This window comes from Alternaria ethzedia (genome assembly GCF_023757985.1).
Source record: "Alternaria ethzedia strain BMP 0044 chromosome Unknown scaffold_4, whole genome shotgun sequence".
In the NCBI taxonomy this organism is placed as follows: domain Eukaryota; kingdom Fungi; phylum Ascomycota; class Dothideomycetes; order Pleosporales; family Pleosporaceae; genus Alternaria; species Alternaria ethzedia.
This window is the reverse complement of record NW_026056197.1, coordinates 936,747-952,729: the sequence shown is the minus strand read 5'-3', so window position 1 is coordinate 952,729 and position 15,983 is coordinate 936,747. Positions and strand designations below refer to the sequence as shown.

Here is a 15,983-nt window from a genome sequence, read left to right as displayed (position 1 = left end):
ACAACGATCAAGTTGTTGATAACGCCCTATGACGAGGTGAAGCGCAGTCATCGCGGGGGCGTCAAAGCCACGTGACATGGCGTTCAGCAGCTTGCAGTGGCCGCGTCAGCTTGTCGACAATTGGCCCACGAGGGCGTGTCCTCATGCCAATACTAGGCCGGATGAGCGTGCCATCCTACTACCTATCTGTTTATAGCAGTGGCTATGCAGGCGAGGGGCCCGTTCAGGAAGAACAGACATGATGAAAAGACCCCTGAGGATTTCAGACCGGCCATGGACAGTGAGAGTACAATGCGTTGAACAGTGCGAATCGAATCGGAGATGAGGTTTCAATGCTTACGGCATGAGAATTGAGAAGCTTAGTTGCTCGCAGACAACTGCGAGTGGATGTCGGTTTGCTGGAAGACATTGCGGCGGGCACAAGCGCGTTCGCTGACGTAATCGCTCTCCGAATCCGCCAGCAACCTTGACAGGTTGGCAGGCAGGCTGGAGGACGCATACACTAGAGGGTATACCAGATGCATGACGATGGGTATCATAAGTGTTATGGCTCGTGATAGACACGAGGAACTTTGTGACCGCAAGAAGATGCCGTGATTGAGCAGCTGGCACTTTAAGATCGCGTCTCCGCACGTGTCGACGCGTTTGTCTTGGCGCGCGTGAAGCCGCTCGGTCGCCACTGGTTCACTCGTACATTTCACAGCACACGAGCACCACAACACTACTCAGCCATGCGCAATTACTTCTTCGATGTTTAGAAATCCTCGAGAAAACCGCTCTTTGCCCGAATCGTCTCGACTAACACCCTCTACCGGTCGGGCTCCATCGCCACCCCGCTCATCGTCTCGAGTGGCAGACATGGCTGCCAAAACCGCAACGAAGAAGGCTGCGCACAAGCCGAGCACAAAAGCGCCCCCACCGAAGAAAACCAGCGTTCAGACAACTTTGACGCCAGCCGACTTTGCTAAGAAGTCGCCCGCTGGCAATGGCAAGAAGCAGAAGCCGGCCGGTACTCCGAACGGCAACATCATGGCATTCTTCAAGAAAGCCGAGGAGATCAACAGCCGTATATTCCTACAAGAACGAGGGTCAAACCCAACGATAGTGCTCGACGGCGACGAGGACGACGTGGGCTGGAGCGACGAGAAGAGCAATGGCGTCATGACTACAGACAACAGCGATGAGCGGTACAACGAGAATGGTGGGAGCAACAAGAGGCGCAAAGTTAGCGAAGAGGCGGTAGCGCCTGTGCCGGCCTGTTCACCACCCCCGCCGGCTGATGTTGAAAGCAATGCTTTGGATGCATTGGCAGCCGACGTGTCTAAGCAAGCGCCAAAACTGCGGAAGAAGTCTGGACCCTTCGTGGACGACTCAGACTCCGAAGACGACGAAGTGGAAATGCCTGCTACAACTCCAGGTATGACCATACGAAGCCATATTGAGGAATCGCCAATGACTAAACCAACGGAGGACCTATTACCCCCGGATAGTGCCGAACACTTCAAATCCCACGATACCACACCCATAAAGTCCGAATCGACATCTCAACACGGGGGCGAAGAGCTGGAGGAATACGAAGATCTGGAAGACGATGATTTGCTCGAAGGCGAAGAATACGATGAGAGACGGTGGATGAAGGAACAACAGAAGCTCGAGATGGAAGAGGCAGGCTTTGAGGGCGACCCGGACGATTTCGACGCGCCACCTCTGTTCCCTGAAAGCGATGCTACCGAAGTCAAACACGAAGAGCCACGTACCAATGATATACCTTCCTGTCCGATATGCGGCAACAATCTTCCAGGCCTGTCAGAACAAGACGTTTCCGTACACGTCAATGCGTGCCTAGACGGCAATCCACTCCCTTTACCTGTAGTGAAGTCTGAGGAGGAGAGCAAGCCGACCATGACGAGTAAAGCGAAAGTTTTCAAAAAGCCGGACAGGCCAGCTAAACCTGGCCAAGCCAACCCCTTTCAGCTTGCGAAGCCCAGCGCTCAGCCAAGTTCAGCCTTTTCAAAGCTTATGGCCGGCCATGCTGAGGATGCTGCGTGGGCATCTGCTGCAGCCGAGAACAACAAGTCTCGCGGCAAACCTGCATACCAACGCACCTGCCCATTCTACAAAATTATGCCAGGGTTGTTCATTGCTGTAGATGCGTTTCGGTATGGAGCCGTCAAAGGTCAGAATGCCTATTTCCTGAGTCATTTCCATAGCGATCATTACATCGGGCTTACTTCCTCATGGAAGCATGGACCGATATACTGTAGCAAAGTCACTGGCAACTTGGTACGACAACAGCTTCGTGTGGACCCCAAGTGGGTGGTCGATCTGGATTTTGAGAAAAAGACAGAAGTACCAGGAACGGAAGGCGTCCACGTCACAATGATCTCTGCGAATCATTGCCCTGGCAGCTCTCTGTTCCTGTTCGAGAAGGAACTTAGCAAGGGCAAGAACCCGAAGCTACAACGAGTGCTACACTGCGGAGACTTCCGTGCGTGTCAAGCGCACATCGAACATCCGCTATTGCGCCCAGACGTCCTTGATGCTGTGAGTGGAAAGAATCGGCAGCAAAAGCTAGACGCTTGCTACCTTGACACCACCTACCTGAACCCCAAATACGCTTTTCCGCCTCAGAAGCAGGTCATCCAAGCTTGCGCGGACATGTGCGTAAGTCTCAGCAAAGTCCGCGCGGACGATTCCGATGGATGGGAGCAGATGAAGCGAGACCGTGCAGGCCAAGGCATGGTCAAGTTCGTTCGGAAAGACTCTAATACCGACGCTACCGGCGAGCCCAAAAGCCCTGCACGAGGCCGACTTCTGGTTGTGGTGGGCACATACAGCATCGGAAAGGAGCGCATCTGCACTGGGATTGCGAAGGCGCTGGGAAGCAAGATCTTCGCGCCTGCCAACAAACAGCGCATATGCAAAGCTCTCGAGGACCCCGAACTGGATGCACTACTCACGACAGATCCCCGGGCAGCTCAAGTCCACATGACGCCGTTGTTTGAGATCCGTGCGGAGACATTGGACGACTACCTGCGCGATTATGCCGACACTTTTACGCGCGTTGTCGGCTTTAGACCCTCGGGCTGGAACTATCGTCCACCAAAGGGTCGCTTTACCGAGTCACCCCAAGTACAGACTGTCTTGCATTCTGACAATTGGAGAAGTACCTTCTCTATGAAAGAACTAACGCCGCAAGCTGGGAGTGGAAGTCGGGCAAGCTGCTTCGGTGTGCCGTACAGTGAGCATAGCAGCTTCAGAGAGCTGACTATGTTTTGCTGCGCTTTGCGCATCGACAAGATCATCCCGACAGTCAACGTGGGCAGCGCAAAGAGCAGAGAGAAGATGAAGGCCTGGTGTGACAGGTGGGCGGCGGATAAGAAGAAGAACGGGCTGTTTAAACTGGGTGAAGACGGAGAGGGTTGGTCATAGTGAGACTTGATTGGCATGCCCGTTGCAATAGTGGGCCCAAGTCTATAAATTGGTAGCGATTCTACCAACCTTGGCTTCACGCCAATGCCAATGATCTTTCAACATGACTCTAACTCACTACAATTTGCTATTGATTCTCTAGCATCTACTCGACACACTCATCTACTATTTCCCCAAGTTCGCTTCCGCCATGTCGTCAAATATCCGCATCCTCGTCATTTCCGATACTCACTCCACTTGGCCCTACACCCCCGACTGCCCTGCACCTCCATGCGACATCCTCATCCACTGTGGTGATCTCACACAAGTCGGCGGTCTTCCTGCATACAAAAGGGCTATGCAAGACATTCAGACCGTCGACGCAGAGCTCAAACTTGTCATCGCCGGCAACCATGACCTCGATCTCGATGAAGAGTGGGTGCGCAAGAACGCTGAAGACGGAGAAGAGGAAGAAGATATAGAGGACAGTAGGAAATGTGTCAGTTTCATGAAGTCCCACGAGAAAGAGGAGGTTTACTACCTGGAAGAGGGTAGACATGAGTTTAAGCTGAAGGATGGGAGAAGCTTCAGTGTCTGGGCGAGTCCGTATACGCCGGAGTTCAATGGGTATGCGTTTGCATACGGAAAAGACGAGAATCGCTTCCGCGACATACCCGAAGACATCGACATCTTGATGACGCATGGACCGCCCTCATTCACTGACGAACTTGGCTACGGTCTCGATGTCAATGTGAAAGGAGAAAGCTGCGGATGCAAAATGCTGGGCGATGCAGTAAACAGAGTGAAACCAAGATTGCACTGCTTTGGGCATGTGCACGAAGGGAGAGGCACTGTGAAGATGCAGTGGTCTGGTGCGAGAAATGGGAACGAAAGAGTGAAGGTACTGCCAGATGACGGCAAAGTCCTTAGCATCGGTAAGAAACAACGAGGGACGAGTTCCGTGCTAGTGAACGCGGCGATATGGGGTGAAACAAAAGGCTGGACTATCGACCTCGACATATAAAATTCCCACTGGCTTCCACCATACCCGAACGACCCCTGCCACCGCAACCAACACCAAGATGTATCAATCAATGGCCAGCCCCTACTCAGACAGTACCAGCGCACACGAGACTCACGGACCCGCCGACCGCCTCGAACATCTCGTACACACTTATGGAGTCGACCTTGTTCGCCACTCCCCAATCTTCAAACTCCAAAGGCGATTCGGACTTCCAGGCGCAGCTCTTCTTGTATGCCTTGCCCTCATCATGTCGGTCTACGTCGACGTAACATTCGGCTACGGCGCATACTCCTACCGTTTCTTGGGCAGCAAAGCAGCCGATAATGTCATTGTTGTTCTATTGATCGTGGTGGTCGCTTTTCTGTGGGTGATGGCTCGCATTTTCTGGGTAACGAAATCCGAGAGGGAAGTCTCAGGACTAAGGACGCATTCGTACATGTTGGGTAGGCAGCATGTTGCGAGGGGAAATGAGGGCGCGGATGAAGCGGTGATTGTCGTGGAGAGACAGGAGATGGCTTGAGTTCCCCATGCGCTGTGTCAGATGTCACTTATAGCCATGCTATCTTTCAGCGGTATGGACTTTGTGTGAAATGGAGTTAAGATCTTAATACTTTTCATTGACTACCTCTGCATGTGTACCAGGATATACAAGCCACCTCACCATCCGCGCACTTTTCATGGAGCTACTCTGAGCCATGATCGAAGTTCTCAGCAGCTTCGATCTTCTATTGCCGTTCACTCATCGCCACCTGACTGTTTTTCAGGATGTTTGAGCCAGTATCGCTCTAGTGCAACTTTGAACGAAGGCGGGTGCAATTTGACTGTTTTCGCAAGATTTTCCGGGAACTCCTCAAGATACAATAGCTCTGGATCTTCTGAGTTGTCACCCGCTTCTTCGCCGTTGATCGACTTCCAAATAAACTCCTTCCTGTAACGATGCTCAATCTCTAGTGTCTCAACGTGGAGATTGCGCACGGACTCCAACGCGGAGCGGTATTCACGATCTGCCGGGCTCTCGAATGATATGCACCGAGCCTGCTGCCCATAGCATTGTAGAAATGAGTGCAAATTTTCGGCATTCATCTTGGTATTTCTCACAGTCAATCTGTCGAGAGCAGGCGTGTCAGAAAGCGAAGGAAGCGGGATGATCGGCCGAGGATGGATGAATTCGCTATGTTCGCTATGATCGACCACCAACGAGCGAAGGCGAGGGAAGAGACTCCTCGTGATCGACAATTTGCCCTATCAAGCTGTTAGCACGAATAATAGGATGTCTCAGAACCGCGTTGCCAAAGCATAGCATAAGAGATACATACTAGTAACAAGTTAGCAAGATATCTTAAGAGCTATTCGTGGCGGCTACTTTACCCTTCTTTCTATGTAATGGTGTTTGGTAGTAGGGGCAGTACATGTCTCTTAGAACAAGCGTTTCTACCTTTTGACTGGCTTTCGCGAAGATTACAGAGGGGATGTTGGTGATGAACGCGTGATGTTCATCGAGATCGACGGCCAGAGTCATCGTGCGGACTGTGATCTTCGATGCTACCATGGCTTGAATGAGAATTTGAAGGCCAAGATGAGCTATATTACCAGCATTTCTCATATCCTCTTCTTCGCGGTAGCGTGGGATATTTCGAAACTTCTGGAATAGGTTATGATATCGCCCGGGTCGGGTACGAGGCTGGTGGCAGAATTCGATATTGTCGATGTTCTTGAAGCAGAACAAAGCCTGGGCCAAGACCTCTTGAAGGGCCCTCATCCCGGCCTCCTGGATGATACTCATAGAGGTGGAGGCTCTAGCAAGACGTGGAGGCGATGCGGAAGTAGGAATGCCGCTACCCGTCATTGGAGATCCGTAGCCCTTCTGCTTCCAGATGCGGGGGTACCAAGATTCTTCAGCCAATTTGATTTGAAGTAGATCTGAGTAGGAGTCTTGGCGTAGTTGATCCCACTCTGCCTGCTCCATCCGCATCGGCATTGCCCCATGATCGAGTGGGTACCCCGGGGGCACTTCAGCGCAGGCTATGATAAGTTTTGTAACCCAAGGAGCCAGATGCTCGCATGTAGACACCGCAGTAAGGTTGGATATACTTTGACGCGATCTCAGATCGAATATGGTTTCGCCCAGGTAAGCACCGAAAGCCTTCCATGAACAATTACGAAAGCAACGGCTAGTGAGGCGAAATGCGAGCGAACACGCTTGCTCCTCTTCCTTGGCGTATCGATAGACAACAGATTCACCGTCTTCGTCTTCGGTAACTGGCGGTACAGCATGCTTCGCAACTTCCAGCAGTATGCACTCTAGTAACTCGGCGGGCAGCTTCTCGATGGGCGAAGGATCTGCCAAGGGCAGAGTCGCTGGAACCATTGGTATTGTGCTTGTCGTGTTGCTTGTGGGGTTTAGACGGTCGAACTTGGTTTCAAGAATAGAAGGCTAAACGTTGGGGCAGGTGCGAGGAATAAGCGGGTCGACTAGGCATCCGCGCTAGGATCTGTGAGAAACCACGGAAATGAAAGAACGCGAAGACCCTGAAGTCACAATCGAGATCGCATCATTCTGCACTTCAGGGCTATTTCCGATTGATGAAAGATCTTAGTGGATACTTGAAGAAATCGATTACTATTCCAGAGACAAACTTCACGTAGCACTTACCTCAGCTACCGTCGCGCTCACTTCGACAACCGCTACCGCCGGCTCCTTCTCCTTCTTTAGTTTATCTTGTATAGCCTGATAGTTCCGGCTCATGGCATTCCTCGTAAACTCATCACCCGTCACCATTGGATACTTCTTCAGTGGACCCTGGATCTTGGCGTCTTTGCATGGCTGATTGAAGAAGGCGATACTGTAGCGCTCGCCGTAGAAGTCATCAGGCTCACATGGAGCCTTGACACGATGAAAGGTCGACTTGAAGCGGTCGTCAGACCACGACATAAGGAGGTCACCGACATTGCAGACTGTGGTGCATGAGTAAAGGTTTCAGGTCGACATAGTACATCAACATACCGATTGCGTTCTTGTCTGCGTCCGGCTCGACCTTGGTCCACGCATCCCCGTATCCGAACGAAGTGGATACTTCCCGCCCCGGACAGATCTCAAGACCAGACTGCCCTACTTTCTGGAACAGCAGAGTCAAGAAATCCCAATCGGCGTGTGCGCCTGCTCGATGATGCACCTCTCCTGTTGGATCTGGCACCTGTGGAGTCTCAAAGTAATGTAGTAATCGGCAGACAGTCTGAGACTCTGGTCGGCTGACATCGTGAGCTTTGACAAAGTAATCTTCCGCAAAGTTCAACCCTCGCGCGAAGCACCTCATGAGCCTCTCGCTGACTGCCTGTACTCTGTGCATGAACTCCAAAGCCTCCGCTCGGAACCCCGGAAGGGTCTGGTCACTCAGCCATCGACCTATCCAAAGATCAGCACGGCCAAACGCATAAGACGAGAGAAGTCAGCTCACCATTCATGCCTTCGCCAAATTGCATCTGATAAGACTCTTTGCGGTCGACTGCACCAGTAGATGGCCGGATTTGAGCATTCTTCTCCCATCCGGCGTTGTGTTGAGGGGAGAATGGCACTTGCGATTTCACGCGATCGGGCTGGTTGAAGAAACGCGCTGACTGATTGAATATGCCGTCAACAGCGTCGCGTGTTATGCCGTGGTCCACAATGCAGAAGAAGCCGTGGTTCTCTGCAGCATCGACAAGTTCCTGTGTAATCACATCGATGCGCGCATCGAAGTCGCGGAGGGAGATTGTCGGCACAGGGCGATCAACATACTTCGTCGGTGCCATGATGAGAGGTTTGATATTCGAGCTGGGTGAGGTTGGTGAGTTTCATATGTGACCGTAGTGTCTTGAGGGCAGACTGTACCTATTCTTATGTTCGGTCATCTTTGCTTCTATGCATGTGGTGTCGCAATATGCGTTCAGGCGTGCCAAAGCCGACGCGGCCAGGGCGGCCGCTCACATCGGCCGTCATCACCAACACGTGTGTCGTGCTGCTTAGATAGACACCCGCAGCCTGCGAGACGGAAGTCGCGGTCGAGATGAAGTGGGGCCGAGGCCAGATTGTGGAAGGTTCCGCGTTGTCGGCCGCACCCTGTTCATTTTCCTTCCCCACCACAATGTACGCCGATAGCCAACTGATAGCCAACGCGCCTTGCCAATCACCGGGAACGCGATGCTGGGAAAGACGCTCTCATTGCATCGAGATGTCCTCGATCGTGACACCTAGTTCACGACCGACATGGTCAACCTTACCATGGACGACAACAGCACCTCGAAAGGGCCGAGACCCCGTCTGACATGTACAGAGTGCTATAGAAGGAAGATCAAATGTGATAAGAATGTGCCTTGCAGCACATGTATTCGAAGGTCAGCTCCTCCGCTTCCAAGGCAGTCTAGTATCCGCGATTTTCGACAAAGACCGAGCCTGCGCGACTGTGTATTGCTTTTCGCTGGGAACCCAGAGCTTCTTGGTACTGCGCAAGCTGCCCGAGCCATCTCATGCTAAATGAAGCAGGGGATATGCAAGCTTCTGTACGAGAGAAGACGCGGCTGTGACATCCTCAGTACCACCACCACCCGTCTACCAAGCTCAAGGTGCAGCGACAGCACCGGACGATCTAGTGCGCGCTCTACTCGACCGCGTAAGTCAGCTTGAAGCCAAGTTACAGGAACAATGTGATATGGCCTCGAGCGAAGCACCCTTGCCTCTGGAAATCTCTGATACACCAGCGAGTCCAGTTCATAATCCAGCGACCACTTCACCTCTTAACAATAACGCGTCACAACCTGCGGACACTGATGATGCAGCTACCGTGTTGGAGTTTCTAGCATGGGGCCGTAAAAAAGACATCGATTATGGGACATCACCAGAGCAGAACAGCGGGCCACGGCGACTGAGTATCAGGGATGAGGATGAAGCGGTTGCATCCAGTATGCTATATGAAAACAGCAAAGATGCACAGCTTGACGTACTTGAAGCTCTTCTTCCGAACAAGACTCATATCGTCCAGCTTGTGGAGTACCACAGTACCACCATCCTATGGTACCACGGGTCTTACTCCTCAGCCATATTCAGGGAAGACCTGAATATCTTTCTTGGAGACTACGAAGGCGACGTCCGGCACCAAGGCTTGAATCTGCAATGGCTTGGTTTACTATTCGCTATCGTAACAGGCAGTATCACATGTGCGCCGCCATCTGTATATCAGTCTTGGGGTTTCTCATCAGAAGAGAGGAAGGTCTTGTCACAAAGATGGTACGAAGCGACTGTGACGTGCCTCGAAATCGCTGGCTACATCGAGGCTCATACCATCTACTCTGTTCAAGCCATCGCGACGTTGACCATTGCGGCTCATATCCTTGGCAAGTCGAGCAGTCAGTCGATACTGCTCGCCTCAGCTGGTCGTATTGCCCAGAGTCTTGGGTTGCACCGACTTGGACCAGAAAGCTCGGCCTCTGCCACCTCGAAGGAGCAGCTACGCCAGCGTGAAGCCGGTCGACGAGTCTTCAATCAGCTTTGCACGCAAGATTGGTTCCAGATTCCGTTCTCCGAATCATATTCGCTCAATCCTCGCTTCTTTACTACCGCAAAGCCGCTGAACTGCGATGACGACGACATGGTACCGCATCCATTGAGCATACCCACCCAAGCGAGCTATTGCAACTATCGCTATGACATTGCAGCGCTTATGCCGCAACTCCTAGATGCGATGACAGGCTGTAACACGCTTTTCACGAAGTATGAACAGGTCCTTCATTACGACGAGAAGATGCGCAAGCTTGCGACTGCATATATACCTACATTTCTATCAACGAATGCGCCGGTGGCGACCGATTGGCCTATCTATGTTGGCTGGGCTAGACGCTCGCTGGCTATATGTGCTTCACATAAGATCATCATGATACATCGAAAATTCATCGGTCTCTCCTTCACCAATTCCGCGTTTTCATTCACTCGGCGTACCTGTATCGCGGCATCGAAGACCATATTGAAAGAGGCACTATCAGGCAGCGATGAGCAGGGCCCAATACTATGGATCGAGCAAGCCTTTTCAGTCGCAGCAGGTATCATTCTCAGTCTCGATACCCTTCATCGGTCGGCCAGTGACAGAGAGTTTGACGAACATACCAGGCTTGTCGCTGATGCAATCGGATACTTGAGTAGATTCGAACATAGCAAGATTGCCTCGCGCGGCGTGCGGTTGCTGTCGGGACTGCAGCGCGAGCTCCAGTGTGGAGGCGTGAACAACAAGAAGCGTGCACGACCTGCAGAAAATGGTGGAATATCGTCATCATCTGGCAAGCGAGCCCGTAGATTCAACGTGGAGACCTTTATCAGCGACGTAGCCCAAGACTTGCAGGTAACAACTCCTTCGTCTTCATCGACGGAGGATGTTCCTATAAGCGTAGGAGATACTTCATGGAGCTCTTTCATGAACTTGCTACCACCACAAACAGGATTTGGAGGGCAAAGTCTATTTGATGACTTGCTCTCATTTCAGTTTTAAGTTCACATATACTTTAACGACATGTGGTTTCGCGCACCTACATCGCTCCTTTTCCGTATGTCTGCCACTGACTTCTTTGCTTTCTGTATGATCGTCCCCTCATCAATGTGCAACAACTTGCCGTTACTGACAAGCAACTGACCATCTACAAGAACTGTATCGACATCGGCGCCAGAGGAATGGATCAGCACTGTGACCGGATCGATGCCACCGGAAGCCTGCTCGTTAGGGTCCCAGGGAGCACAAGATACGCCTTTCGGCTCAACAACTACGATATCGGCTTTTTTCCCAACCTCCAAGCTTCCGATCTCATTTTCCAGTCCTAGCGCCCTTGCGCCGTTGATCGTCGCGAACTCCAAAACATCGTACGCGCTGAGGATCCCGGCATTTTGCCCGACACCGCCGTGTAGAATGGATGCTAGATGCATCTCTCGAAACATGTCATACGTATTATTACACGGTGCGCCGTCGGTTCCCAGAGCCACGTTTACACCGCTGGCCACCATGTCTGGTATCGGTGCCACACCAGACCCAAGTTTGAGGTTGCTTGTAGGGTTATGCGAGACAGTGCTTTTACTTTCCCGCAATATGTCGAAGTCTCCAGCCGCTGGGTCCGGATGTACGCAGTGAGCGAAGACCGACTTGGATCCTGTCAGCTGCGTGTCTCGGCAGAACTCGAAAGGGCTGCATTGATAATACTGTCGGTAAATGGGTAGGTCTTTAGGAGCTTCTGCGCAGTGCATAGTGAGACCGATGTCGTGTGCTCGCGCTGCTTCGCCGATCGTAGCATGGACCGCCATTGGTGAGCCCCGAGGGGTACCCGCTGCAAACCACATGTGTAGACGGTTGTCGGAAGAGCCATGATACTTCTTGTGCGCTGATAGTGCAACTTCCACAGACATTGAGTCCACGTCCCGATCTCGGGCATCTTTCATGTTGAGATCTGAGTTCGTCTCGCCGACTTTGATCAATTTGCCCTAGCAGCTAGGTCAGCTCGTCAAATTGATGCTGCTTCGCCGCACTCACCAAACACGCACGGATGCCAGTTTCTTCCACTGCTCTGACGACGTTCTCAAGGCCGCTCCCATGCGTGAGCATAGCCTCAAGAAAACATGTCGTTCCCGTCTTCAGCATCTCCGCAATCGTCAGCATTGAAGCCACATAGCCATCATCTTCGGCATAATTGGCTTCTAATGGCCAGATGGCGTCACATAACCAGTTGTGTAATGGAAGATCTTCGGCTAGTCCACGGAGTAGTGATTGCGCAAGATGGGCGTGTGTGTTAACCAAGCCCGGTATGATGATCTTGTTCTTGCAGTCGATGATATCAACACCTCTGTCTTCGTTCTGGTTGACTTGATCCATGAGATCAGAAGTCTTTCCGAGTGCTGTGATACGGCCGTTTTCAACGAGGATTGCGCCATCGAGTATGATTTCCCGGCTCTTATTGACAGTGACGATGGTCGCATTCGTCAAGAGACGCAGCGGCGCCTGATTCGGCCTTGCCATATTCTTTAGAAGTGGTGCTGATACCGTTGGCTAGGATCTACGAGGATGCTAGGTGCGGCGTTGGAGGGCTTTGTGAAGGTGTAGGTCCAAGTTTCCAGGAGATCTCATCCGTCCCTCATTTCGTCAATCAACCTGGGAAACCAGCGAGTGATTACTTCACGCGATTACTCTCAACATCCTATTTGCATGGTCGCGACTTCCCATAGGCGTGCGCTGACAGCCGCCTCCGCCGCTCTCCGCTTTCGCGCCTTCGCTAAGGTGACATGGGGCGGCCGACGCTAGCGATATCTCCCCTCTTATCTAGCTCACGTACTCTGTCACTCGTCGCACATCTCACGGCATACGCACAAGTATCATCGCAGTGTTATCAGGTACAAGCAATAGCCGGATTCCGATGGACTGGTTATCGCGGGGTTTACAAACGCAGAAACGCCTATCGTGGGAAAGGCTCCTGTCGATCTAGAACCACGAGTCAACAATGGCTAATAGGTTGATATATAACCATGCAGCTCGATTTTGAAATGCATTTGCCGCGAGAACTCATTCAGCATACTAAATCCCACTAGGTTGAGTGGGAACAATAATGGTCATCGACTCCCGGAGCGAGATGGAGCCGAAATCCAAGTACGCTGAAGAAACGGGTCAATACTCGTCCACCGAGAGTCAAGAGATAGGTACAGTGACCACGAAGTGGCAGGATACGCTCGCAGAGATCAAGTATGCTTTTACAACGAAAGATGGATGGATCGGCGACTACGTATGTCAATACTTAACCTACCCGACTATCTGCCATAGTAGCTGACAACCCCAGGACTACGTCTACTTGATCACTCCCAACATCTGGCCCTTGAACAGAAAGTACAAAAACTATCAAGCGCCATTTTACGGACTCAACGACCGCGTACCCGTTCTCTTGACACTACTCCTCGGCCTTCAACATGCACTCACCATGATCGGGTCCATTGTGTCACCACCACTCGCAATCGCCTCCGGGGCGTTCAACTTCGAGCCAGCTATGACGACGTACTTAGTCTCGACAGCCTTCATCACCACAGGTATCGCGACAGCCCTGCAAGTTACTCGGCTGCATATCATGAAGACGCCCTTCTTCATCGGCACTGGACTCTTGAGTGTCGTAGGACCAACGTTCGACATCCTCCCCATCGTCTTCAACTACGCCGCTTTACGATACAGGTCCGGCTCTTGTCCAGTTCTTGAAGACGGAACTCAAGGGCCATGCCCTGACGCGTGGGGTGCATGCCTAGGCACTATGCTGTGCTGTGTCTGGATCCAGATAGCAATGGCTTTTGTACCGCCCAAGATGCTCAACAAGATCTTCCCCAAGCTCATTACTGGATCACTTCTAACCCTCATTGGAGTCTACCTCGTTGGCAACGGACTGCAGAACTGGGGCGGGTCATCGAACTGCCACGGAGGAGATGGTTTCTACGCTCTGTGTCCGGATATCACTGCGCCGCGACCGCTCGTATGGGGACATCCGAAGCTGATCGGCTTAGGGTTCAGTGTGTTTGCTACTATCATCTTGGTCGAAGCCGTCGGTGCGCCACTCATGCGCTCAGCTTCGGTCATTATTGGTTTAGCTGTAGGATGTGCCATCTCAGGCGCAACAGGCTACTGGTCGACGGAACAGCTCAACCAAGCACCCGGCGGAACCTTTCTTTGGGTGCACACGTTCAAGTTATCCGTTGATGGCGCGCTAGTATTGCCTATGATAATCATGTTTGCTTGTCAAGCCGTGTCTTGCATTCCCGATATCTTGGCCACTGCAGAGCTATCAGGTGTTGACATCGAAGGAACGGAGTTCAACAGCAGGATCCAAGGCGGCATTCTGTGCGACGGACTCGGAAGCTTCTTCAGTGCACTGGCTACGGGCCCACCGATGGTCAGCCAGGCAGGCAACAACGGCGTTATTGTTCTCACCGGTTGTGCATCTCGCCGTGCAGGATGGGCAGCAAGTGGCTTCCTGATCCTCATGGGGGTCATTGCGAAGTTCGGTGCTGTCTTCGCTTCTATGCCGCCGTCTGTCCTCGGCGGTATGCAAGTCTTCCTTTACAGCACCATTGCTGTGGCCGGTATCCGTGTCCTCGCACTCATCCCATGGACCCGCCGCGATCGCTTCATCCTCGCAGTCTCCCTGGGCATTGGGTTCATGGACATATGTCAGCCCGACTGGTTTTCACAGGTTTTATCGTACGATGGGCCAAATGAGAATCTGGTAGGATTCGAGCAAGGCATCAACCTTGCTGTGGAGACTCCGTTTGTCATTGCTGCTATTGTTGGTATATTCTTGAACGCTGTACTGCCGAAGGACAAAAGCGCGGCGCCGATGGTGGGATACGGTGATGAACAGAAACATCCTAGGATAGGGCAACGTGAGGATTAGACATATATCACAGATATTAAGAGGCTTTTTCCCGAGTCATGGCGTGATGGTCTTCTTTGTGTATTCATCTTTATGTGATCGATCTTGTATGCATACAGCGGTGTCTCGGTACTGCTGCTGTCGCATAATGATTTTCATCGCTTATTGAAGCGACGTCTATCTCTGGAGATGATAACTTGCTACTTGCGGAGAGGACTTCCAGATCCCATCCTGCCACCAGCCTCGCTCTACCTTCTGCCTAACCATCCAGGCATCCAATACATGCCTTAACATCCCACTTAACACGCGACCAACATGCCACTCTATTCGGTCCTTTTCCACATGCCTCGTCGGCCTCCCGACCCCACAACCGCCCCATCACAAAGCACATCCAAGTTTCATAGTGGCCTCGCGTGGAAGTGGTATGTGGTTTCGAATAGTCTTCGGCGCGCGGCAGAAATGCGGATACCAACGACGATGCGGTGTGGGTAAGGGCTTAGCCGAATCGAACATCATTTGCAAGAATGGGGGAGGTTGGTCTGTGAAGATCATCAAGGCTAGGAATTCTCGGCTGCCCTGCCGAGTTACATCGGCGGACGGCAGGTAAAATATCGCAGCAAGGCGAAAGTGGAGATAATGAAGCGGACAGTGGAAATGCGAGTTTTCCCTCGATGTGGGTTTTGACCTGACATGGCCAACGATAGGAGTTTTGGAGATTACGATGGTGATTCATGGCATTGATGATGATATTTTTGAAAACGAGGCTGTGCCAAAATTATCATTACCTACCTCCACCTCGGAGTAGACCGACCGAGAAAGAATACATAGTAACAATACACGCAGTACTCGCCAAACCGGTCCTTTCCTAGTCCCCAACGACCAATTCTCCCGCTTCTTCTCCCGCTGCCCCTGCCCTCTTGGTTCTCACGACCCTGTTCCCGAACGCTGATCATCAATGCATTGCATGCGTATCAAACAACGCGCGCTCGCGCAATCGTTCAGATCGGTGAGAGACCTCGTACAATCCACTTTTTAGCATTGTAGCAAAGCATGACTCGCCAAGCAAGTTGACGAGTCGGATGCATTAGTCAGGGAGGGTAGACGTTGGAAACTTGCTTGGCCAAGACACATGGGACAGCAACTG

The 15,983-nt window shown here is 52.0% G+C and overlaps 4 protein-coding genes across 4 annotated transcripts; 3 read left to right on the top strand and 1 right to left on the bottom strand.

Annotated features, from left to right (window-relative positions):
• Positions 1-858: 858 nt before the first annotated feature.
• J4E87_002449 (uncharacterized protein) lies at positions 859-3,432 on the top strand (the record flags this gene model as incomplete). The annotated part of the gene is made up of 1 exon (XM_049374086.1): positions 859-3,432. The coding sequence occupies one exon, from the start codon at positions 859-861 to the stop codon at positions 3,430-3,432; it is 2,574 nt and encodes an 857-aa protein (XP_049236226.1).
• Positions 3,433-3,622: 190 nt separating this feature from the next.
• J4E87_002448 (uncharacterized protein) lies at positions 3,623-4,435 on the top strand (the record flags this gene model as incomplete). The annotated part of the gene is made up of 1 exon (XM_049374085.1): positions 3,623-4,435. One exon carries the CDS (start codon positions 3,623-3,625, stop codon positions 4,433-4,435), a length of 813 nt encoding a protein of 270 aa, XP_049236225.1.
• Positions 4,436-5,170: 735 nt separating this feature from the next.
• J4E87_002447 (uncharacterized protein) lies at positions 5,171-8,224 on the bottom strand (the record flags this gene model as incomplete). Its single annotated transcript, XM_049374084.1, has 6 exons — positions 5,171-5,470; positions 5,799-6,457; positions 6,632-6,869; positions 7,089-7,390; positions 7,440-7,838; positions 7,891-8,224. 6 exons carry the CDS (start codon positions 8,222-8,224, stop codon positions 5,171-5,173), a joined length of 2,232 nt encoding a protein of 743 aa, XP_049236224.1.
• A 4,815-nt stretch (positions 8,225-13,039) lies between these two features.
• J4E87_002446 (uncharacterized protein) lies at positions 13,040-14,860 on the top strand (the record flags this gene model as incomplete). The annotated part of the gene is made up of 2 exons (XM_049374083.1): positions 13,040-13,213; positions 13,268-14,860. The coding sequence occupies 2 exons, from the start codon at positions 13,040-13,042 to the stop codon at positions 14,858-14,860; spliced, it is 1,767 nt and encodes a 588-aa protein (XP_049236223.1).
• Positions 14,861-15,983: the final 1,123 nt, after the last annotated feature.